Source organism: Meles meles, chromosome 3 (assembly GCF_922984935.1).
Source record: "Meles meles chromosome 3, mMelMel3.1 paternal haplotype, whole genome shotgun sequence".
NCBI classification, from domain to species: domain Eukaryota; kingdom Metazoa; phylum Chordata; class Mammalia; order Carnivora; family Mustelidae; genus Meles; species Meles meles.
The window spans coordinates 93,132,347-93,158,024 of NC_060068.1; the positions used below are offsets into that span (position 1 = coordinate 93,132,347).

At 41.7% G+C, this 25,678-nt stretch overlaps 1 protein-coding gene across 1 annotated transcript in view; it reads left to right on the forward strand.

The window, feature by feature from the left end:
* Nucleotides 1-10,653: 10,653 nt before the first annotated feature.
* The window catches only part of DEPDC1B (DEP domain containing 1B), an 81,923-nt gene continuing 66,898 nt past the window's right edge, over nt 10,654-25,678 (forward strand). The window contains exons 1-2 of the mRNA XM_046000129.1: nt 10,654-10,765; nt 20,693-20,958. Coding sequence (XP_045856085.1) covers nt 10,718-10,765; nt 20,693-20,958 — 314 coding nt within the window. The 5' untranslated portion in view covers nt 10,654-10,717. The remainder of the gene's footprint in view (nt 10,766-20,692; nt 20,959-25,678) is intronic.

The following is a 25,678-nucleotide window of genomic DNA, read 5'->3' on the forward strand; positions in this document are numbered from 1 at the left end:
CTTTATGGTTTGTCTCCCTCCCATCCCCATCTTGTTTCATTTATTCTTCTCCTATCCCCCTAACCCCCCATGTTGCATCTCCACGTCCTCATATCAGGGAGATCATATGATAGTTGTCTTTCTCCGATTGACTTATTCCAGGGCCCATTATTATGAAAGTGATGATTCTGGATAGCGGAACAGATTTGGTCAACTTTGTGTGCAGGCAGATCCCAAAGAAAACCCAGCAGGGCCTGAGCCATGCTTGCTGTTTGACCTCCGAAACTCACTGTTCAGAGAAGTTCCAAGGCCAGAAATGTGCCTATAGGGCAATGATTCTCAAACTAGACTGCACATTAGACTCTCTGGGGAATCTGATGCTGAGGCTGTCCATTCCCAGAATAGTTAAAGCACCATGTATGGAAGAGGACCCCAGGCATCAACAGTCTATTTGTTTTTTAAGATTTTACTTATTTATTTGAGAGAGAGAGAGCACAAATGGGAGGGGCAGAGAGACAACTAGACTCACCACTGAGCAGGAACCCTATATGGGGCTCGATTCCAGGACCCTAAGATCATGATCTGAGCTGAGCCAACTGAACCATCCAGAGGCTCCAGGCATCCGTAGTTCCTGAAGCTCCCTGGGTGACTCCCCAGGTCAAACAGACAGGTTTGAGAACCACTACCTAAAGAAGTCTGCCTGTGTGGGGATAGGATTAAGTGAGGACTGGAGTATTCACTCCCAGCATTGGTCAGAGAAGAAAAGCAACCCATTGGGGGAGCCCAGGTTATGATAGGATGCAGGCTTAGAAGGGAAAAACATTTCTTATTAGCTTTAGCATCTATTTTGGAGGCCTCATGGGAATTTCTGCATGATCATGTTGTCTAGACGTAAAAACTGTTTTATTCTTTCTAATCTGGATGTTTTTTTATTTTTATTTCTTGCCTTGTTACACTAGTTAGAATCTCCAGTACAATGTTGCATAAAAATGATGAGAGCAGACATCCATGTCTTGTTGCTGATCTTATGGAGGAAGTGTTCACTCTTTCACCATTAATTATGATTTTAGCTATAGGATGTTCATAGATTCTTTTTTTTTTTTTTAAGATTTTATTTATTTATTTGACAGAGAGAGAGATCACAAGCAGGCAGAGAGGCAGGCAGAGAGAGAAGGAAGCAGGCTCCCCGCTGAGCAGAGAGCCCGATGCGGGGCTTGATCCCAGGACCCTGGGATCATGACCTGAGCTGAAGGCAGAGGCTTAACCCACTGAGCCACCCAGGTGCCCCAGGATATTCATAGATTTTTACTGAGTTGAGAAACCTCCCTTCTATTCTCTGGTTTGTTGAGGGGTGTGTGTGTGTGTGTGTGTGTGTGTGTGTGTGTGTGTGTGTTTAAATCAGGAATGGATGTTGAACATAGTCAAATGCTTTTTTCTTTTCCCTTATTTAAAAAAAAATCCAACTTTTAAAAATGGAAATTTTCAACATTACAAATGTAGCCAGAATAGTAATAAGGAATCCTCATGTATCCATCATCCAGATAGGTAGAAATGCAAATTCTCAGGCCCCCCAAAAGTCCCACAGAATAGAAACTCTGGGAGGAGAGTCCACTCATCTGGATTAACAGGTCCTCCAGATGGGTGTGATGTATGCTATGGTTCTACAAGCACTGCCCAGAAGAGTTTAAGGAGCTTTTGAAAAGATAACTACAATATAGGGATCACACCTAAAATTTTAAACTTGCAATTCCTGATTACCTTCAACTATCTGTCCAGTGTTCCAACTCCCAATTGCTCCTACTTGCTTTTTAAAATTTTTTTGTTTTTATTATTTTTACAGTTGGTGGAATTATAGTTCAAATAATGTCTACACATTGTGACTGGTTCATGTGTCTCTTAAATCTCTTCTGGGATCTCTGTCTGGCCTCTACTCTCCCACATTCCAGATTTTGCTGGTTGCAACCCCCCATATTCTCCCATCCTCCACATTTCCTGAAAATTGGTAGCTGGATCATAACAATGAGGTGTGGTCAAGTTTAGGTTCTATTTGGGGGGCAGGAGGCAAGAATCCTTGGTAGATGGTATTATGGTCCTTGTCTCTTTCCAAAGCTCCCAGCCCAAATAGGCCTCAAGCCTATTTCATTGTACCTCCTCTGCTCCCATCTCCTTGGGTTCTTTACTTTTTTTGGCTCAGTTTGGAGGCCTGACTTGAATGCTGCTTATGGCCTTTATTGAACTGAACATTCCTTTGGGATACTACTTCTGGTAACTTCTTCAGCTTTGAACATAGAACACACAGGAGGCATTCTCTCCTGTTTTGCTGCCCAGGCCCTCAGGACACTTCTTGGAGAGCCTGTGGAACCCTACCTGCAGTGGTCACCTGGCCTGGAGGAGGGAATCAGGTAATAGCATTTCTGTGGTCTATCTCTTCTCCCCAGAGCAGCTACCTTCAGAGGGCCTGGAGTCAGGACTGGCATCTGTGTTTTCTTAAGTTTCGAGGGTTCTGGTGTGTGGACAGGCTGGGGGGCCACTTTAGAGTGAAATCTACATGGACGCTCTTCCTCCTATTCCCTCCTTGGGGCTGGAATCAAAACATTGTCCCACTGTTAATTCCAGGGGCAACTCAGTGAGAGATTTTCCGGAGAGAGCTAGATAAGAAAATGTAGTCAAACAGGTTTGAGTGTCTACAAAGTCTCTAATTTTAAATGAAAAGTCACGAATGGTATATCCGGTCAAGCTGGAAACTGAATGCTGCTGTTTTGTCCATTAAATGAAGTCCTTTGATCCCTTCCCCCTCCGCTTTCATAGTTGGTGTTTGGGTTATCATGTAGATGGACTAAATTCCTAGTAATCTGTGAGTTGGTTCCTGTGCCCTCTTTGGTCTGGGGTAAACTCCTTGTTTCTTTTTTTTTTTTTTCTCCTCACATAACCAAAGACCTGTGACAGTTATTCTGGAGGGTGGGGTGGAGACCAGAGCGGGTGTGAGAATGTCTGGTCAAATCTGGCCCTGTTTTGTTTCTTGATTGGATTGCTGGTTGCAAGGGTGTGTTCAGTTTGTGAACATTCCTCAAACCTTCTACAGATAATTGTCCATATGTGTTACAATCAATAAAAAGCTGAGAGAAAGAAGAAAGGAAGAAGAGAAGGAAGGCAGAAAGGAAGGAGGGAAGGAAGAAGAAGGGGATCTGTGTCAGGAGTGAAGAAAAGAAAAATAGGAAATATGAAATAATCATCATTAGTAAGGACAAATGCTTAAAATAATTTTTCAAAATAGGTATCCATGCTAGTTCCAGCTTCTTGACTCTGAAAGAAAAGAAGAGCGGTGTTGTCCCAAGCAAACACAATAACTATTGTTGCCTTTGTGAGCCCTTCAAGAGAGCCGAACTTGTACAGACAGCCGGGCCCCAACCCCAGCTCACAGCCCTTTCCTTGTTCCAACAGCTCCTGCTGCACAGTCTCATTTTCACCCCTGCTCTGGCTTCCGAATGCGCGCCTTGCCCCACTTCTCACTCTCTGGTCTCCCATGTTCATGGGGGTCCACAGGCCTCGGCCACCAGGATCCTCTGCTGCAGAAATACCCCGTCAAAGCGCTTACTGTGCAGGAAGCACAGCTTACAAGTGTGTGGCAGTGAGATCTGGCAGCCATGTTTTCTGAAATTTTTGCACATTCTCCCCCTCCTCCACTTTTCTGTTTTTTTGATAAATTGAATTATCTTTGGCTATATTAACTACAGTTGCTATTTGGGATGAATCTTTTTAAAAGGCAGATGATGTCATCCTCGTGTTGAGACGTTTCTTCAAAGCGAGCTTAGGTGCTGCGGGGCAAGACAAGTGATCTGCTAATACTGGAGTTTATTGTTTGACTACTTGGGTCCTACCCAAAAGTTCAGTAGCATGTATTGATTTGTCATTCTGATGGGGCTAGAATTCAATTCTGGTGCCTTTGGCAGTAGAATGGAAGAGAAGGTCTTTGATGGAGGTCTAGAGCTTAAGCCTACAGAGAAGGAACCGAGAATTCAACAAGCCATCAAGCTGTCACCGGTTCAGGGCAGGCTGGGGAAATAAGGACAGTGGCGGGAGGGTGCAGGGAAACCTAGTTTCAGGGGCGAAGCAGCAGGATCGAGGGCCAGAGAAACGGATCAGTTGAAGTAGTCAGCCCAAATGGCTGAAATGGGACCGTTGAGAAGGCTTCTGTTCTCTCTATATTCTTCCTTCCTCAAAGTCCTCATGTACCTGCAGGGCTCCAGCTTACCCAAGTCTATCTCCCACACCCTTTCGATCTAATATTTTCAACCATGGGTCACCCCTATTTGGATGTTTCACTGCCAGTCAAATGCTGCGTGTCCAAACTTCAACAACTTTTTTTTTTTTTTTTTTTTTAGATTTCATTTATTTATTTGACAGAGAGATCACAAGTAGGCAGAGAGGCAGGCAGAGAGAGAGAGAGAGAGAGAGCTCCCTGCTGAGCAGATAACCCGATGTGGGGCTCCATAGTCCGATGCGGGGCTCGATCCCAGAACCCTGGGGCCATGACCTGAGCCGAAGGCAGAGGCCTAATCCACTGAGCCACCCAGGTGCCCCTAAACCCCAGCTTCTTTTGGCCTTTGGTGTTTAGCAGGAACAGGTCCAGTGACACCAGTGAATTCTGAAACACCAGTCAGTATTTTCCCCACAGTGTGCATAAACATGAAGGGGAGAGAACGTCAGAGGCATACCAAGTGGGCGAATCCTAGGTGGTGGCCCAGGCTCCCTTCCAAGCTGATGACACACTCTTCTACCAGCCTCCGGGATGGGAGTTTTAAGGTTTTGCCTCGTCAAAACTAGAAATCTGTGCAAGTCACGGATCTCTGGAGTCACTAGTTAGGAGACAAATCACAAAAACCTACGGAGTAGAGATACCCGTAGGTACCTCTTTGGGAGGAATCAATAAAACTGAATTTTAAACAAGCTACTGTGGTGATTCTTATGAATAGTCAAGTCCCTTCTCTTTGTTCCTTCTTGCTTACCCAGACAAAGCCTGTTTCACTGTGACTAATGGTGCAATCTTTCTGCCAGTCTTCTAGGTGACATTTAGAGCCACATCTGGCTTTTTCTTTTAACTCATCCCTTATAGCTGAACATTCGCTAAGTACTGACGTTTCTACCATCCCCTCTTCTGCCATGTAGTAGCTAGAACAGACATTAATTGAGAACTTATGTATATAAGATGTATGTTTTTTATTGTCATATGAAGAATTATAATACATTTAATGATTAAAAACAACACCTGTTGGGGCGCCTGGGTGGCTCAGTGGGTTAAAGCCTCTGCCTTCGGCTCAGGTCATGATCCCAGGGTCCTGGGATCGAGCCCCACGTCGGGCTCTCTGCTGCATGGGGAGCCTGCTTCTCTACCTACTTGTGATCTCTGTCTGTCAAATAAATGAATAAAATCTTAAAAAAAAACCCAACAACACCTGTTTATTTGCTTACAGTCCAGCAAGTCAGAAGTCTGGCGTGGGGTGACTGTGCTCTCTGCTGAGTGTATTAGGTGTTAGAAGCCTGAAATTAAGACCTCAGCCAGGCTCATTTCTCCTGTGGAGGCTCTGGGGGAAAAATCTGCTTCTGTGTTCCTTCAGGGTGACAGAATTCACTTCCATTTTGAATCTCTGACTTCTGCCAATAGCTGGAGAAAATTTTCTCTTCAGGGGCTCATGTGATTAAGTCAGGCTTGTCTACATAATCTCCCTATTCCAAGATCAACTGATTTGGAACCTTTATAGCATAGGCCCATTCCCTTTACAGCAGTACCTGGGGTCGTGTTTGACTGAAAATGGGAGGAGCAGTAGATACACCTGGTCTAGGAATCTTGGAGACAGTCTTGGAATTCTGCCTACCATACAAGGGAAGCAGAACTCTTAAGAAATCTACTTGTATTTCCTTAAGGAAGTCGTTCAGTAGCTCTGTGAAACAGATACCACTATTATTTTCATTTTTTTTTTTAAAATTAGAAACTGACACACAGGAGAAGAGGCTTGTCCAATATTACAGAGCTGATTTCATAACACTCCACTGCTCATGGATCTTCATGTCTATATTCATTCAGCTACCTTCCAAATGGCTTTCATGTTTGCATGATCTGGTTCCTTGAATTTATGCGGTATTCCTTGGCCAGACCAATGCTGGTTAAAATTTTTGTCATCAGGGGCACCTGGGTGGCTCAGTGGGCTAAACCTCTGCCTTAGGCTCAGGTCATGATCTCAGTGTCCTGAGATCGAGCCTCGCATCGGGCTCTCTGCTCAACCGGGAGCCTGCTTCTCCCTCTCACTCTTTGCCTGCCTCTCTGCCTACTTGTGATCTCTGTCTGTCAAATAAATAAATAAAATCTTAAAAATTTTTTTTGTCATCAAGTGATACCAACAAAGAAGCCCTGTCCTGATGTGCGAGAAAATGAACTATGCCCAAATATGAGAATCCATTCAGCTGCTTCTCTGGCAAATGTTTTATTATGCTAACTAAGAACTGTAATGGTTTGATTGTGAAGTGGCTGGGAAGGTGTGTGTGTGATTATAGCACAAGACACTGGGTATGGATTCTGTCTTTTCAGACTTAAAAGGGAGGAGCGAGTGCAGGTAATTCTTAAAAATAAGACAAAACAGAGTATTAGATTCAGTAGCAAATTTTATAGGTCATACTGAAAATATAAAATATATTTTATAAAATATAATATAATATATGAAATAATATATGAAAATATAAAATATACTGCAGAGTATATGTATGTAAGACATATTTAGAGACAGAATGGATTGAATGAATCTTTAGGAGATGAATAACTTATGAAGCTTAGTTTTACTTGCTTATCCATTTATTCCTTCAACAAGTATTTGTGGATTGACACCATGTGCCAAGCATTGTATCAACCACATTTATTTATTGTTTTCTCCTCAAGTATTGCAAGCTTCCAAACTGGTTTTCCTGCTTTCACCCCACACCTACCCCCATTCCAGTCCGCTACCCACACAGTGGCCAGATGCTTTAAAAAAAAACCTACTGAAGACAAACCATAAATGACTCTTAATCTCACAAAACAAACTGGGGGTTGCTGGGGGGAGGTGGGATTGGGAGAGGGGGAGCGGGCTATGGACATTGGGGAGGCGAGGCGAACCATAAGAGACTATGGACTCTGAAAAACAACCTGAGGGTTTTGAAGGGTCAGGGGTGGGAGGTTGGGGGAACAGGTGGTGGGTAATGGGGAGGGCACGTTTTGCATGGAGCACTGGGTGTTGTGCAAAAAGAATGAATACTGTTACGCTGAAAAAATAAATAAAATGGAAAAAAAAAACCTACTGAGATCTTGATACACTCTCAAAACTTTCTAATACATTTTCAGCCAATTCAGAGTAAAATTCCAAATTCCAAAACCTAAGGAGCTCTTCTCTTTGTGTCCAAACCTATCTCCTCCCTTCTTCCTTTCACTCACCCACTCTAGAGAACACAGACCTCCTTCCCATGTTCCCTGGACGTGGCCATCATGTGTCCACCTCATGCTTTCATGTGGGTCGTTATTCCATCAGCTTAGACGGTCCTCCCCCTAGACAGTAACTCCTTTATTTGACTCAGATTGTTTACTCAAATGTCACTTCCGCTGGGCACCTGAGCCAAAATAGCATTCCTGTCTCCAACATCCTCTCCTTTTTCTTCTACTTTTCTTTCCGACACTCAATTACCACCTGATAAATTATATATATTTTTATGTGTACAGTTGGCTTGCTGTCTCCTCCCCCACTAGGATGTCAGTTCCTGGGAACAGGGACTTTATCTTTTCTCCTAAAATATTCCAGTGTCTGTAACAGTGCCAGGCACATTGTAGGAACACAGACATACTGAATAAGTGAATGAATGAATGTAAATCTCTATTTTTTGTGGTATTTATTTTTTAAACGCTGAAATAAAAATATGATTTAACAGTTTCAATGAGATAGTAGGGTTTTACATTTTCCATATGTTTTTAGCCTTTCTCTAGCACCCATATCCATAGAGTATGAATATAGTTTCTGGGGGTACATTTCCCAATAGAGTGGTGACAGAACGGACCAAAAGCTTTGGAAATCAAATCACAGATTTTAAAACTTTTAAGAACCTGAACAAATGGACTGTCTTCATGGTTTAAATACCAAGGAACGTAACAATGTAGTTGCAGTACAATCCAAATGGCTAAAGTCTAACGTAAGCAGTGAATGACTTGGGTTTCAGCAGACAAGTTCTTCCAAAATAACCCATCCAACCAGCTGGGAGACTTTCCAGGCAGTAGAATGACTGAATTCAGCAGTCAGGAACTCTCTTGGCACAAAAGGCCTTGCTCCCAACCACTCCCTACTCAGTGACTGAGAAACACAATTTCCTATCCCATAATACATTTGATACCTCTGTTGATTTTTGCTCCACAGCTTGGAATTTACCATTGTCAGTGACAAGTCAGCTTGTGATGGTGAAATTGCCAGTACTCAGTGTCCCTTATAAAGATGTTCAGAGGCTGAGTCAAAGCTTCTACAAGATCTTGATGGCCCTACACTTAAATATGGCAGGGAAGAGTATGCACAGAAATTTCCCAGTTGTTTTTATGTGATGCCAAAAGACTGGTAGATTATCAGTAGCCCAATTTAAAATGCATTCAGAGACTGTGGCCTCTGATATGCAGATCATTTGGAGATATGTTTTTTTCCCAGTAAAAGGAATTATCTTTTGTCTATAGCTCATGGTGGACTCCTGGGAAAACATTGGGGAAGCAGGGCATAACCTTTTCTATCAGATTCCAGTTCCACAATGGTTGCTGGTGGTGACAGATAGACAAGGTTCTGAAATTACTTTTCTTTCTCTAATGCCCCATTGGAGTCCTTTCTGATAAGGATTCACTCCTTGAAGGTAAAAATTATCTTTATATTACCTTTATTGTTTTTTTTTAAAAAAGATTTTATTTATTTATTTGACAGAGATCACAAGAAGGCAGAGAGGCAGGCAGAGAGAGAAGGGGAAGCAGGCTTGCCAGCGAGCAGAGAGCCCAATGCGGCGCTCCATCCCAGGACCCTGGGATCATGTCCTGAGTCAAAGGCAGAGGCTTTAACCCACTGAGCCACCCAGGCTCCCCTGCTTTTTTCTGATTAAAAAAGTAATACACACATGTCATCTCAGAATTTTGGGGGGCTTTCTAGGATGCACTGAATGAAGGTGGGAGTCTGATCTTTTACCCAGATTAAAAAAAATTTTATTTAGGGGTGCCTGGGTGGCTCAGATCATTCTCAGGGTCCTAGAATTGAGCCCCGCATCGGGCTCTCTGCTAGGCACAGAGCCTGCCCCCCCACCCCCCTGCCTGCCTCTCTGTGTACTTGTGATCTCTCTCTCTGTCAAATAGATAAAATCTTTTAAAAATTTATTTATTTATTTGAGAGACAGAGACAGCTAGTGAGCACGAATTGGGGTGGGGGAGGGGAAGGGCAGAGGGAGAAGGAGAAGCAGACCTTAGGACCCCGATCTCATGACCTCAATGGGAAAGGCAAGTGCTAACTGACGGAGCCACCCAGGCTTCTCTTACCCAGATTTTTATTACGGTATCTTTTTTTAAAAAAATATTTTATTTATTTGACAGAAATCACAACTAGACAGAGAGGCAGGCAGAGAGAGAAGGAAGCAGGCTCCCCGCAGAGCAGAGAGCCCGACGCGGGGCTCGATTCCAGGACTCTGGGATCATGACCCAAGCCGAAGGCAGAGGCTTTAACCCACTGAGCCAACCAGGTGCCCCTTTATTACAGTATCTTATCCTGGATACTCACTGAAGTGACCAGATATGACCCCCCCCCCCCCCCCCGCTTCAGATTTGAACTTTGAACTGGAGTTGAAGGTATGGAGTGGTGACCTCATTTGTCCCTTTTAACAAATAGCAAATCAGACCAGCAATTTCTAGGGAAAAAATTCTGAGCAGTAAAACAGAACTCATAGCCCAATGGCAAAAGACATAAATTTTCAGGCTGATATAAAACCCAGAATTCCAATTCAAGGGATTACTCTACCAAAAGAAAAAAAAAACGGGAAGCTGAATAGGGACTGTTTCCAGCTTGTTATTGTTCCTACACGAGTTGACACTCCGTGGGATCAAGTCCCCTTACCCAGTGTTTCAGTGTCCTTCCACTTGTAGAGGAGATGCACGGGCTTCATTTCACTGCCTCCCAGTCTCAATCCTATTAGCAGCACCTGCACCTTTACTCTACCTATGAAAGGCGGACAGGGATTTGTTCATCCAGTCCACAGGTTCCGATCAACGAATTACACACTTTCATTGACCCTCTAGCAGAGACAGCGTTGGGGGGAGGGGTGGCTTGGGGAAGTCCGGCGGGCCAGGTTCGCCCCAGGGCAAAGCGGGGGCACCCCTCACAGTCTGCGCACACGCTGGTGTACGAGCGCGGGACAAAGGTGGACAGGCGACTCTGTCCCCGGCCGCTCTGCGAGCAGAGCTCCCAGGGCCACAGCAGTTTGGGTGGAGACGCCGGCTCAGTCAACCGCGCCTACCTGGCTGGGAGGAGGTGTGCCGGGAATCCCAAGATCTGGGTGTCTCCGCCTCTCAGTTCCCGTCACGTGTCTCCGCGCCACCCAATCAGCGTCCGCAGCGCACAGGCTCACAATTCAAACTGCGGCGCAGCCAGCTCGCGGGGATCCGCGCTGGGGCGGCCACCGCCGCCGCCGCCACCGCAGCAGCTGCGTACCCGCCATGGAACACCGCATCGTGGGGCCCGGCCCGTACCGGGCCACCAAGCTGGTGAGTGCCGGTGCCGGGGCCTGGGCAAAGCCACCGGCCCCAGGGTCCCCGGGCCTGGCCGTGGGCCGCGTGCTTTTCAGTCCTCGCCTCGGCAAGGTTGGGGCGGCCCGAGGAGGGACCCGTTTTTTCAGGGCGGCCGTTTTCTGAACGATTCTTAAAGGAAGGCTTACCGGTTCAGGAGCTCGACAGGAGTGGGTGGGAGCAGTTTTATTCCCGAGACATTGGCCTGGTTTTCTACAGTAAGTGATGCCTTCGGATTTAAAGCTCCGGAAAGACCAGGGTGACCCCACCCCCACCCCCTTTGTCCTCTGGAATCGGACGCCTGTGGCGGGGAGAGGAAGGACGGCGTGGGTAACCTCAGGGCCCTCCACCCCTTGTAACACTCACCCGTCGCCACAGAACGGGCAGGGTGTGTCTCCGTCCTGAGTGTCACTTGTGGTGACACCTGAGGTTCTTTCTAACGGTGCCCGGAACGGACGTGGGTCTTAGCCGCTTTTCTGTCTCCCAGGGAGCGTTTCTGGTTCTGTCAGCATCGACCTAAATCAGCGGTTGGCCCGAACGGATGTTCTGAAAGAGCCTTTACAGACATTGAAGGTCCAGGGTGCTGCTTTTTCTCCTGGGAGAAGAACTTTGGTATTCAGGGTTCTGATGCGTAGTTGATTTCTTTGTGACCTGGAGCAAGTGATTTTAGTGATTTGCGTTTTAAAGGATCACTATAATGGAATAAGTGGTGACAATTTGGTAATGTCAATTGCAGGTGTTTGGAGACTTTCTATGGAAGCCTGCTGGTAATTGGGAGGAGGGGACCCTCCTCCCAATGGTAAAACACTTATGGCCACATATAATTTGGGAATTAGTCTCATTGTGTAACCTAACGGATATCCCGGAAAAGATAGGCGCAAGGTGGGAGGAGTTACCGCACTCATCTTTGCCAACAATCTGCTATAGGCATGCATATAATGATTCATTCATTAAAAAAAAATCAGCAAATATAAATTTAGATTTTCCTTTGGGCTAGCCTCTAGGAGATGTGGATGGTGCTGACAGGGGACACAGTTTTTTTGTTTTGTTTTGAATGTTTTCGTATTTACTTACGCTTCACAATTGCTTCTATCACTTGGAACCATCTGGAATCTGGGCTATTGGTAGGTCCATGTTTAGGGATGAGATAGAGATTGTGCTTCATCAGGGACTTTCGAAAACTTTACTCTCCTTTGTGGGGGGAGAAAACATCCCTTTCCCCTAAATTTATTCACAACACTTATGCAAGGGAAACAGAAGCTCAGAATCTTGGGGTAGGTAGTTCTCATCCTTCCTACTTTAGACTAAAAAAGTTACATCATAATTGGAACTGTTTTAAATCTCACTCACTGAATTGTGTGAATTACTACTTTTCGTGGATGTATAGTACCTATGTAATAAGGCACTGCTTCATTCTGAGTCACATTAACATATTATCAAAGGAATTTATAAAGAAACATGTTCTTTGTTCTCCAGAAGCTGTCAGCCCCAAAGAAGTGATATTCAAGTCAAGTTTAGCTAAGACTGATCAAATTAAGCAGGAAATTTAATTATGTGACTAATTAATGAAAGCACTTCAATTTTACCAGAACTTCCCAGGTGGTCCATTCACTTGTCAAATTTATTCTATTTGAGACCTTTGATCTTAAACCAAGATTTTGGAAGCACAGAAAACTATAGCAAATTTTTTTTAAAAAAGTGAGTTTTCCTGCTTTACCTCTGTGATCTCTGTCATCATTATAGATGATTTAACCTCATTATATGTACAAATGTTTCTTGGAGCATAATTCAGTTGTGCCTTACAACTTTTACCAGGTAAATCACGAAGTTTGTGACTAGTCCTCTCTTTACTTACCTTCCCCAGCTCACCTTTCCATCTCGCTCTCCCCGCTTATCGTTTCCCCCTTTTCCCAAGATCACCCTCAACTCAGTCCTCAGGAAAGGCTTGGGAAAATCATTGGCATAGAAGGAGCAGGTCTTTACTTCTTCCTTTCATGACTCCCTTTACTTTTTCAAACCATGTACACCTCCATTTTCTTTTTTTTTTTTTTTTTTAAGATTTTATTTATTTATTTGACAGAGAGAGATCACAAGTAGGCAGAGAGGCAGGCAGAGAGAGAATGAGAGGGAAGCAGGCTCCCCGTGGAGCAGAGAGCCCGATGCGGGACTCGATCCCAGGACCCTGAGATCATGACCTGAGCCGAAGGCAGCGGCTTAAACCACTGAGCCACCCAGGCGCCCACACCTCCATTTTCTAAAGCACCAAAGTCTTATCTGAAAATAACATTTTATGGACGAGGTAAATTATTATGCCAAAAATCAAATGACTGACTCTAAGTCATTACATGGTGAATATGGAAGTTAAATTAGCAACTTATTCATCTTCATTGAAATAGCTTTCACTGGGCGCCTGGGTGGCTCAGTGGTTTAAGCTGCTGCCTTCGGCTCAGGTCATGATCTCAGGGTCCTGGGATCGAGTCCCACATCGGGCTCTCTGCTTGGCAGGGAGCCTGCTTCCCTCTCACTCTCTCTGCCTGCCTCTCTGCCTGTGATCTCTCTCTGTCATAAATAAAAAAAAATAAAAAATCTTTAAAAAAAAAAAAAAAAAGAAATAGCTTTCACTTTTGTAACCCACATACAAATACAGTTGACCCTTGAACAATGTGGGGGTTAGGAGTGCCCACCCATGTGCAGTTGAAAGTCCATGTATAACTCCCCCCAAACTTAACTACTTATGGCTTGCTGTTCCCTGGAAGTCTTACGGATAACATAAAGAGTCAATTAACACATTTTATACGTTGTATGTGTTACATCCTGTGTTCTTATAATAAAGTAAGCTAGAAAAAAGAAAATGTTACTACGAAAGTCATAAGGAAGTGTGCCTGGGTGGCTCAGTCGATTGTCTCCGCCTTCAGCTTAGGTCATGATCAGAGTGCTGGGACTGAATCCTGGGTCTTAGGCTCCATGCTCAGTAAAAGAGTCTGCTTCTCCCCCAGCGCCTCCCCTCTGCTTGTGCTCTCTTTCTCTCTCTCCCAAATAAATAAATAAAATCTTTTAAAAAGAGAAAATCATAAGGAAGAGAAAATACATTGACAGTACTGTACTGTATTTGTTGATAAAAATCTGTATATAAAGCGGACCTATGTAGTTGAAACCTCTCTTGTTCAAGGGTGAACTATAGTTCATCGTTTTAATAGAAATAATGAGCAGAAAGAAAATTGCTTTTATAAAAACTGCTTTAATCTACTGAGTCTTTGAATTTAATGCTGAGTTACCTCTATCATCTGATGCAAGTGGTAAACTTTAAAATACCTACAGCTGTCACTGAATCTGAGAACTAGAATGGACATGAACAATTGTCTAGTTCGGTTTCCTCCTCCTCTTGAGGCCTAAAGGGGTGAACTGACTTGATCAGGTTCTCCCTGCTAGTCTTGGCAAATTCAGCTAGATGTAGAGTTTGGTTGTCTCTGCGCTCTGAGGCCAGGTGCATGATAACACCATTATCACAATATTTTTGGTACTAAGAAGGAAGGAAATGGAATCAGTATCCTGGAGAAAAGAACAGGAAACACGTTTCAACACTCACTGCTGTATTTTGTATTTTGGCTCATGATGTGAAGTAAAAACAGTTGTATTAGTCCTTATTTCAGATCCCTAGCTTAAGGGATAAATAAGTAATACAAAGTTTTTTAAATCACGAACAAATCTCTTTTGTTACCTTTGCTATAAAGATTTTCTCTCCAAATAATATGTCATGGGAAAAAAATCACATTTTTAAGCTCTGTCTTGTTCTTTGTTGACATATAGGATATTTTCCTTCCAAGTGTAACTGAGAATTTCGAGTTATTTTACAGCAACCATAATTCTTCTCTTTTGCTGGAGTAGCCAAATAACAACATAATTCTTTTTAGAAGTAAGTAGGAAAAGAGATTTTGGTTTTTTATTTTTTTTAATTTATTTTATTTTATTATTTATTTATTTATTTTATTATTATTTTTAAAGACTTTATTTATTTATTTGACAGAGGGACAGAGAGCATGAGAGGGGAGAAGGTCAGGGGGAGAAGGAGACTCCTTGCTGAGCAGGGAGCCCAATGTGGGACTCGATCCCAGGACTTCAGGATCATGACCTGAGCTGAAGGCAGATGCTTAACCACCTGAGCCACCCAGGCGCCACTTTATTTTATTTTTTTAAAGATCATGGTTCTCACTAGGTTTTAGAATTCTGAAATGTTTCATGTATTGAGTAAATATAATCCATAATGATAAATGCCATTAAAATCAACATAAATTAAACATTTCATTTTATAAGTTGCTTTTTTAAGAGATGTGAGCTCTGATAAAGATGTCTTTTTTTTTTTTTTAGGATTTTATTTATTTATTTGACAGACAGAGATCACAAGTAGGCAGAGAAGCAGGCAGAGAGAGAGGAGGAAGCAGGCTCCCTGCCAAGCAGAGAGCCCGATTTAACCCACTGAGCCACCCAGGCGCCCCTGATAAAGATGTCTTCTAGGGGCGCCTGGGTGGCTTAGCGGGTTACGCCTCTGCCTTTGACTCAGGTCATGATCTCAGGGTCTTGGGATCAAGCCCCGCTTCGGGCTCTTTGCTCAGCAGGAGGCCTGCTTCCCTCTCTCTCTGCCTGCCTCTCTGCCTGCTTGTGATCTCTGTCAAATAAATAAATAAAATCTTTAAAGAAAAAAAAAAGAAAAATTTCTAGTGTGAAATAAAAACCAGCTATCAACAGAATCAGTAAAAATCCAGACATAATGTTTTTTGTTTTTTTTTCCTGTGTGTAGAATGCACTGAATGAAAAGGTCATTCAGAAGAGTAAAAGTTTTAGAATTAAGGAGACTATAGGTGACTGATCTACCAGACATTTAAACTTAGTATTAATTGACTGTAATCACAATGGTGTACTATTGCATAGGAAGACATAAATAGCTCAATGGGAAAGAAAAAAGAGATCAGAATAGAATCAAGAAAGATACTATGTAAGGTAACTTAATTTTGCAATTCACTGAAAAAAGGGTGACATAATTGACTCTCCATTTGGAAAAAAATAAAGTTAGAGATATTCTCCTCCCACCATAAAAAATTCTAGTTGAAGATTCAAATATTTTTTTAAAATCCCTTTAAAATATTAAAAGAAAACTTTGATAAATATTTTTAATACCACTGGGTGGGGATATCTCTAATTTCCTTCCTCTAAACTAAGGGGATTCAGGATTTAGGAAATCCTGAAGCTATAAAGAAAATAAAGATATATTTGTTTCATTAACATCACCATCAACAAAACCTTCATATAGCTAGAGACCACATAAATTGATTAGCCAGGAGAAAATAATTCTAATATTTTTTAAAAGGATTAATATTACATATTCATTCAGAGCACCTTTATTAAACACATGTACCATAAGACAGGCACTGTCTTCAGCTGTGAAGATACTGAACTGAACAAAATAGACTAACTTTCCTTACTTCTATGCACTTTGACTTAAATGCTAGATTTAAACATTTAAAAAAATTGATTCAGAAAAAGAGGAAGACAACCCAATAGAAAAAGGTCAAGTCTCAGATAAATAAAGATTACTTAAGATGAAGATAGGAACATACAAACAAAGTATAGAGACATCATTTCTTGAACATGGATTGGCAGAAACGAAAATAGTAACATCTAGTGATGGCCGCAGATATGGCAGCATGCTCTTATATAGCTGGTAGGACTGTGAATTGTTACATCTGATTTAAATATGCTGATAAAATTTATAAATCCATTCTTTCACAAATAAAAACATTGGTCCTTTAGGTTATTTATTTATTTGAAAGAGAGAGAGAGAGACGGGTAAGTGCGGGGGAGGGAGAGGGACAAAGTCAAGCCAACCCCATGCAGAGCACAGAGCCCACCCCATCTGAGGTGGGGCTCTCTCTCAGGGCCCTCATGACCAGAGGTGAAATCAAGAGTCAGATATGTAAGCAGCGAGTCACCCAGGTGCCCCAGGGGTTTTAAAGTAATATTTTGAAAGAACAATGTGGAAACAGATCCATGCCCATCAGTTAGAAAATGGTTAAGTAAATTATGGCATTCATTCATTCATAAGAGTGGACTAGATCTATAGGTATTGACACAGAAAGACATCTATGCTGTGTTCAGTGCAAAAACAAACTGGGGAGTGTGTATAGTATGACTGATCACATTTTTAAAAAAAGGTTTTATTTATTTATTTGACAGAGAGAAATCACTAGTAGGCAGAGAGGCAGGCTCCCTGCTGAGCAGAGAGCCCGATATGGGGCTCTATCCCAGGACCCTGAGACCATGACCTGAGCTGAAGGCAGAGGCCTAATCCACTAAGCCACACAGGCGCCCCAGTTGATCACTTTTCTTAAAAAGGAAAGCAAACAACAATCCTAGTAATAAATAACATACATTAAAAAAGGAAGAATTCTATGTGTGTGATAGGTATGTGGGATCCGAGAGGGACTGAGCAATCTCTTTTGTATATGCTTCTGCATTTAATTTGTTACAATGTGCATTATAGCCTAATTAAAATAAGTAGAGGAACTACTCACCAGCTTGAGTCAATTATTAGGCATATTTACTTCTGGTTTGAAATATAGGATTCCTGGGACCCATGTCTTCATTACATTTATTAAGTAATGTATGAAGTACTATGCATTAAGTTTAATTGGTAATGATTATGATAATTGAGTCAACATAAAATAAATGAAAATCTTTCTTATTAACTCCTCTTCCTTCCCCAATCCCAACATGTTTGATCAAGACTAATACGAAGGCTAGGTGTCAGCAGAGAATTAAAATGACAGTGATTAAAAATATGTGGAGGGGCACCTGGGTGGCTCAGTGGGTTAAGCCGCTGCCTTCGGCTCAGGTCATGATCTCAGGGTCCTGGGATCAAGCCCCACATCGGGCTCTCTGCTCAGCGGGAAGCCTGTTTCCTCCTCTCTCTCTCTCTCTCTGCCTGCTTGTGATCTCTATCTGTCAAATAAATAAATAAAATCTTTAAAAAAAAAAAAATATGTGGAGATTGTTTAAAACTTATGTTTGTGTTTATAGATATAGGTGGTATAATGAAATGAGTATACTCAGTAAGTTTTCATGTGAGCACCCTGTGTAACTGATCAAGAGATGTAACATTCCTAGCACTCCATAGGTACCCCTTGCCTTTCTTTGTTTTGACCTACTTACAAATTAACCACTGTTATGATTTCTTTTTTTTTTTTTTTAAGATTTTATTTATTTGACAGAGAGAGATCTCACAAGTAGGCAGAGAGGCAAGCAGAGAGAGAGAGGGAGAGAGAGAGAGGAGGAAGCAGGCTCCCTGCCGAGCAGAGAGCCCGATGCAGGACTCAATCCCAGGACCCTGAGATCATGACCTGAGCCGAAGGCAGAGGCTTAACCCACTGAGCCACCAGGTGCCCCCCACTGTTATGATTTCTAATACCATGGATTAGTTTTTGTCTGCTCTTTGACTTTATGTAAATGGACCATATAGTTTTTTGTTCTTTTTTATTTTATTTTTTTTAAAGTAGGCTCCATGACCAGTGTGGAGCCTAATGCAGGGCTTGAACTCATGACCCTGAGATAAAGACCTGAGCTGAAATCGAGAGTGGTATGCTCAACTGAATTAGCCACCTATGTGCCCCCAGCCTTGACAATCTTTTATTTGCAAACTTCCTACTCAAAAGAAAAAAAAATAACTTTTAAAAATGTATTTTATTCATTCAATAAGTATATACTGGAGATATTACTACGAAGTTGTCCTTTCACGTGAACTTAATGGATTCTTACATTAATGAGAAACAAATGATCAAAACTATGGGTAAAACTGAGCCAAATATGTGTAATTCACTTCTTAGAGCCCTATGTTTAATATGATTTTCCTTCATTCAATGAATAAGTACTGTTTATTACATGAAAAGCATTATAGGGAGAAAAAAAATGAGAGATGTATGAGACATAGTGCCTGATGTCAAAACATGTTTAAAAAATCTGCAAAATATTTTCCTATTTAAAACAAAACAAAACAAAACAAAAACAAACCTTAGACATCCACCCCTTCATCAGCCTTCCCTAGATTAAATGATTTCATTTAAGGATTCACATATGGTATCCTTCCTACATAGTTAAACCAACAGCTTTTTCAGACCCTAGGCTTCCTGCCAGCCTTCCTTAATGTCCTGGAAACTCACAGTCGTACTCTCATAAAACATTCTCCCTCCTCCCAGCCTTCTCTTTCAGGTGTATCACTGCACAAACTGAATCTTTACTTGTCTCCTCCCTTCCCACTGAAATCAGAAAATCTTTTTTCTAACAACTACAGTTCTGATCTCGGCATATTCTTTTTATTTTTTTCCCCCTTCTGGCTCCTTTTCCCTTCTGATCAGGCCTTTTCTTCCAGGTTTCTCTTCATTCCTCCTCCTGCCCAACCCCCTCTGCAACGGTGGTCCACTCTTCTTCCACACAACACCAGGGGCATCGAGGACCAAGTCTGGGTCTGTGTAAGCATGCACCCTGAACATAGAGCACAGCACCCAACACACAGTAGGGATTCAGCAAGCAAACGCTTAATTGGTCATTCACTTTTTCTACTTTCTTTAACTACCTTCTAACTTGATGCAGTTGAATTCTACTCTGATTGTGAATCTTGTCTTCCTTATAACCAAATTCAGACATCATTTTGCCTTAGGTATATATTAATCTTTCTACTTCATTTGACACTATTATATGCCATCCTCCAAATTAAGTTGGTCCAGATTTAAATAATTTTTAACATCTTAAAAACACACAAGAAACAAGACAAGCCTCTGTAGGATAACATTTAACTAGAATTTCTAAAACAAACAAAAAAACTCCTCGAAACATGATTGAAAAGACAGACACTCCAATAGAAAAAAAAAGGAAAACAACTTGAACAGGCATTTCACATGAAAAGATCTTTAAACTTACCATAATATATGCAAAGATGTTCAACTTTTTAATTAGAAATGAAATGCAAAAGTAGTCCACAATGCAATACTACTGCATGCCTCCAAAATGGCTAAAATGAAAAGAGAGGCAACACTAAGTGCTGCTGAGAATGTAGAACAACTGGAAACCTCCTATGTTGCTAATGGGAATATAAACCAGTACAACCACTCTGGAAAACAGTTTGGCAACCTTTGTAAAAGTTAAATGTGTGCATACCTCATACTCCAGCAATTTCCATTAATTATATATCCAACAGAACATAGATATATGTTGACCAAAAAATACAGTGTTCATAGGAGCACTATTCTTAGAAGAAAAAAACAACCCAAATGTCCATCAACTTAAGGAAAGATAAATAGTGGGGCGCCTGGGTGGCTCACCTGGTTAAGTGACCGACTCTTGATTTCAGCTCAGGTTATGATCTCAGGGTTGTAAGATTGAGCCCTGAGTTGGGCTCCACGCTGAGTGTGGAGCCTGCTTGGGATTCTGTCTCTCCCTCTGCCCTTCCCCTTGCTCATTCTTTCTCTTGCTCTCACTCTTAAAAAAAAAAAAAAAGAATAGATAAATAGTGATTTATTCATGCAATGGAATACTCCATAGCAATAAAAATGAACTACTGTCATACGCATTAACATAGATGAATAACATAAATAAAATGTAATCTTGATATAAGATGTCCAGAAGAAAAGTAAAATCTATATGATTCCATGGGGTGCCTGGGTAGCTCAGTTGGTTAAGTGTCCGACTCTAGTTCCACCTTGTTCCTCCATTCAGCCTACTTTAAAAAAAAATTCGAGTCTCTGTCATCAAGGCAGTCTCTTCAATGGAAGAACTGCATTCACTGTCTTAAGTATTTGGGACGTAATAACCTTTTAAAAAAATCAGTTGGTTACTAAATACTTTTCTCCTTTACTTCCCCAGTGGAATGAAACAGTTGAGCTTTTTCGTGCTAGGATGCCCTTACGGAAACATCGCTGTCGTTTCAAAAGTTATGAACGTTGTTTCACGGCGGCCGAAGCTGTGGATTGGCTGCACGAGCTGTTGAGGTGCAGTCAGAACTTTGGCCCAGAAGTGACCCGCAAACAAACAGTTCAGCTGCTGAAAAAATTTCTCAAGAATCATGTTATTGAAGACATCAAGGGAAAATGGGGTCAGGAAGATTTTGAAGACAATCGTCACTTGTACAGGTAAGGATGACAAGTAAACCCTGAAGAGGAGGACTGTGGGGAGGATGACTGGACTTGGTCAGTCTCTTGAAACTTCCTCATGTGGAATAATCTCTCTTTTCCAGTGGAATGATGCTCCCACTTGTGATTTGTTGAGTGAAGAACCACGTGTGTTGTTAAAATAAAACCTATTGCAATGTTCCAGGGCCTGTAGAGTACCCCCTAGTGTGGTTAGTTGCAGTGACTTTTCAGAAAGGACATCTGTTCATGCCTTCTGCACACCTGGGAGGAGGGCCATAGCACTTTTTGAGAATCTGAAAGGATGAAAGAGCAGCTCTGGGGTGGACCTTTCTAGCAGTGAGAAGGGGTGTATACCCAGGGTTAGTGGCAGAGTGGGTCTGATCTTTAAGCAGATGTTGGGCATGTATGAAGAATTGTGCTAGAATTCCCTTTGTCTCAGTTGAACCTTGGCAATGTATGTCTGCTGTTCTCCAAATGTTTTTGCTCATGTTTTAGTGCTATTTTGTGATAGGACACTTACCACCTGATAATCCAAGGAAAATATGCATGTCTCTCTGCTTGGACTTTCCTTTTCACTACATGCTAGGTGGTTTTATTGCTTGAGGTAGAAGGGACCTATCTAAGCTTTAGGAACACGGAGAATATTAAAGAGAAATGAAGCTGCACATGTCCTGAAAAGAGGAAGTGTTGAGTTATTGACAGGCCACCCAGAGGGCTGAGAACCTGAGTGGGGGTTAAAAGAAGAAATGGAGAATATGGACCCTTAACATTTACTTTCTTTTACTCCAAAAGAAAAATGAAGAATGCCTTACAACACGTTTAGTGAGGCAGTTTGGAACCACTGAGACCCTTGGTGAGCAGAGAAAACCTGTCTATTCCTACCTGAACCATTTCTTTGGCTCCTTGTGGACTGGCTGCTAGGAGAGGTTGCAGAGCACTGTGAGGGTGGCCTCCAGCACCAAGGCTAACCCTAAACATTGCTGCATGTTTAACATTGAATTTCTTTTTCTCCTTTTTAAAAAGATTTTATTTATTTATTTGACAGAGAGAGAAATCACAAGTAGGCAGAAAGAGGGGTAAATAGGCTCCCTGATGAGCAGAGCGCCCGATGCGGGGCTCGATTCCAGGACCTTGAGATCATGACCTGAGCCAAAGGCAGAGGCTTAACCCACTGAGCCACCCAGGCGCCCCTAACATTGAACTTCTTTATAGAATTTTGTTGGCAATCTTCAGCTTCCAGATATCAAGATTGTCATCAGGGCAAATAGTTGTATTTCCATTTGGCAGTTATTTCTGGCTTGCTCATCCAACTTTTAGTTAGGATCTTGGGTGATTTTAGCTTATTCTGAGACCACAGTGTTTGTTAACCTTAGGCAGTGGAGATGCTAGCCCTGGTTCTGCATGCCATACTTCACTGGGAATTTGTAAGTGATTATTTCTCTTGGGAAACTAATTGCTTATACCCCATCACAACTTAGCGAGAACACTTCCAAAAAAAAACCTCTGGATGAGTAGCTTCCAATCTGTTCTATTGTGACCTTAAATGGGGTAACTCCATTGTGTGCCAGCAGGCTTTCAGAATCCTCAGGAGAGGGAATTTGGAGCATGCTCTAGGAATTCCAGCAGTGTCAGGGTATGTTTCATGTCACTAGGAAGCCCCCTTTAAAACCTCAAGTGCCCAGACAGATTCTATTTGTCTATTAATGATTTTCCCTTTACTTTCTGTAATACTGTGAATCATAGAGGGAGCAGGATTTTCTTCCATTATTTACCACCTGGAAACTCATAGCTTTCCAATTTCCTGAGTGAAAGTTTTGTATTCTAACTACTGACGTTTGCCAATTTCTCAGATTAATCAGGGATAAAATCTATGTGCATATGTAAATCATTTGTTAGGAGCATGTGCCTTGAATTGAGAATGAGCTAATGAGCATGGAGGCAGCTGTTGGACGCATGCAGATTCTGGGACTGGTGCTCAGGATCCTCACACCTGCGTGCTAGGGCTCCAGGCAAGAGTTGGGGTGGGCTGCCCTACCTGCTCTCCTTCCAGCTGCTGTCCTAGTAGAATAGGACTGCTGCCACATTATAATGGAAATAGATGAGTGAGATTAGGACCTAGAGGCAGGTTAGATTTAAAAATAGATGGAGAGCCAGTGAGGTGGAGAAATTCCAGAACGGGCTTTTAAATATCAAGCCTTATGGATGGGGGTCCTTTCTAAGCAGTGTCAAAGAGGCTGGAATGGCCAGCTGAGCGCTCTTGCTAGCACATAAGGAACTAAGGTATTCAAGGACCTATGATGTGCCGACATGTCCACATTATCGTTATTTAACACGACATCGGTTGATACAGTGTATTTTCCTAATTTTAAAGATTAGGAAGTTAATAAGGCCAAAGTTATTAACTTTTCTAGAGTCCCTCAGCTGGATTAAAAAAAAAAAATGAATCCTGACCAAGAAGAGTTAGGATTTGAACTGAGATGTCTGTATCTGAAGCCTGTCTTCTTATGGTATGCTATATTGCCTCCATTTCCACAGCACGAGGTGGACTTAACCTAGTAAATAAATTAGTGACTGAATGAGTAAACACACAATAATAAAAAAGAAGTATTTGGTGTGGCCACCATGTGTTTATATATTTATAGAATTCCAGTGATGTTTTAAGTACTGGGTAATACATTAAATGATTAGCCATGGTTGTCAAATAGGGGAAGTAAGGTAAACATCATTAGCCCAAGCGCTTATAAATATAGCTGGGGGTGGATGGTTTCTTGGGTCTATAAGTTAAAGAAAGCTACACGAAATACCGAAGGCCATTACAGCATTTTTTTAAGGACAGAAAATGCACATGCATACATACACACATGTATGTTGTATATGTTGTAGTATCTGTTGAAGAAGCTTTTATTTTGGAATATGTCCAATCCTATTTCTAGTTTTAAAAGAATGTGTGTCATGTTTCTTCTGTGATTACATTCATCTTTGTTAACCCTGATTTTCTCAAGAATCAAAGAGATAAGTATAGAAAAAAGAAGGAAATAGTGAATTTTCTTGTTAAAGAAAGCAAGATCCCAACATCTAAATGTCCATAAGTCAGAGTGTTACAGAGAAGTACCTAGAGCTAGTTACTAAACTTGTCATTCCTGTTTCTAATGCCTATCTGGAAAGACTTCTGAATTTGCTGCCACTCAAGGGTCTACATAGTTGAGCCAGACTCTGTCGTCTGTGTCTAACAGTTTCCTAGTCCTGTACCTCTGATGAGGAAAGGCATTTATGTATATTTGTATAAGAACTTTTAGTTTATAAAGCAGTTTCCCTTCCATCATCTCATTTGATCTTCATGGCACCCTGGGAGGTGGACAGGGTGGATATTTCATCCAAAAGAACCAGATGTTTTTCTCTTGGTGAAACATTTAAACCAAAAACCAGGAATGTTCTAGTTAAGGAAATTCCACACTGATCATCGAATCTGTCCATTTAACTTATGTGAACAGGCAGTTATACAGGAGTATTTAAACCTACTGTAATGGGTTACATAAAAATTGAAGTGCCATTTTGATAATTGTTTGGATGATTTAATGAGGAAAGCATTTGACCTGCTGTAGATCTTTAGGAGGCTGAGGTTCCTGGTCTGGTAAGACACAGCCCTTGACCTGCTCTCATTACTGATGCTACCTAGCTCTGGTGGGTAGTTGTAATTGGGAAGGTGTTTGGTGTTCACAGATAGGAATTCACTGGCTTAGGTGTAGTGGTTGAGGTCCAATATGTAGAGAACCATTTTCTTTTCATTTTCCCACCTCTCCCTGTTCCCTTTTTCTATTTCCTCCTTTTTCTTTCTGTGTTTCTATCTCTTTATGTGTATCTCTATCATGTTACTACTTTTTACTTTTTTCTCTTCATTTCACTTTTTCTTTCTGTTCCCTTTCCCTCATATTTACTTTTTATTCTGTCCTATTTCCAAAATACTGATTTTAATTTGAAACTAGAAGTTGTTATGTGGATATTATCAGCTCTATTGAATAATATTACTTTCACGTTCTTCATTTAAAAAGCAAGAATCATGCTGCCCAGTTTTAAGATTTCTACATAAAGCCAAAATAATAGAGACTGTGGTGTTGGTGAAGGGCTAGATACCTAGACTGGAGGCACAGAATTGCTGGTTCAGAAACGCACACAAATATGGCCATTTGGTTTTTGACAAAGGTGTAAAAGCAATCTAAGTGGAAAGATGGTATTAGAACAACTGGATATATATCCTCTATGTGCAAAAAAGTAAACTGCAATACTTTATGCAAAAGTTGATTCAAAGTGAATTGTAGATTTAAGTGTAAGACTGTAAAAAAAATTTTTTTAAAAAGATTTTATTCGTTTATTTGACAGACAGAGATCACAAGTAGGCAGAGAGGCAGGCAGAGAGAGAGGGGGAAGCAGGATCCCTGCTGAGCAGAGAGCCAGATGTGGGGCTTGATCCCAGGACCCTGAGATCATGACCTGAGCCAAAGGCAGAGGCTTTAACCCACTGAGCCACCCAGGTGCCCCAAGACTGTAAAAATTTTAAGACAGCAAAAAAATCTTTATGCTCAAGAGTTAGGCAAAGAGTTCTTAGACATGACACCAAAAGCATGATTCATAAAAGAAAAAATATGATAAATTGAACTTCATCAAAATTAAAAGCTTTCGCTATGTGAAAGACACTATTAAGAGGATGAGAAGACAAGGTACA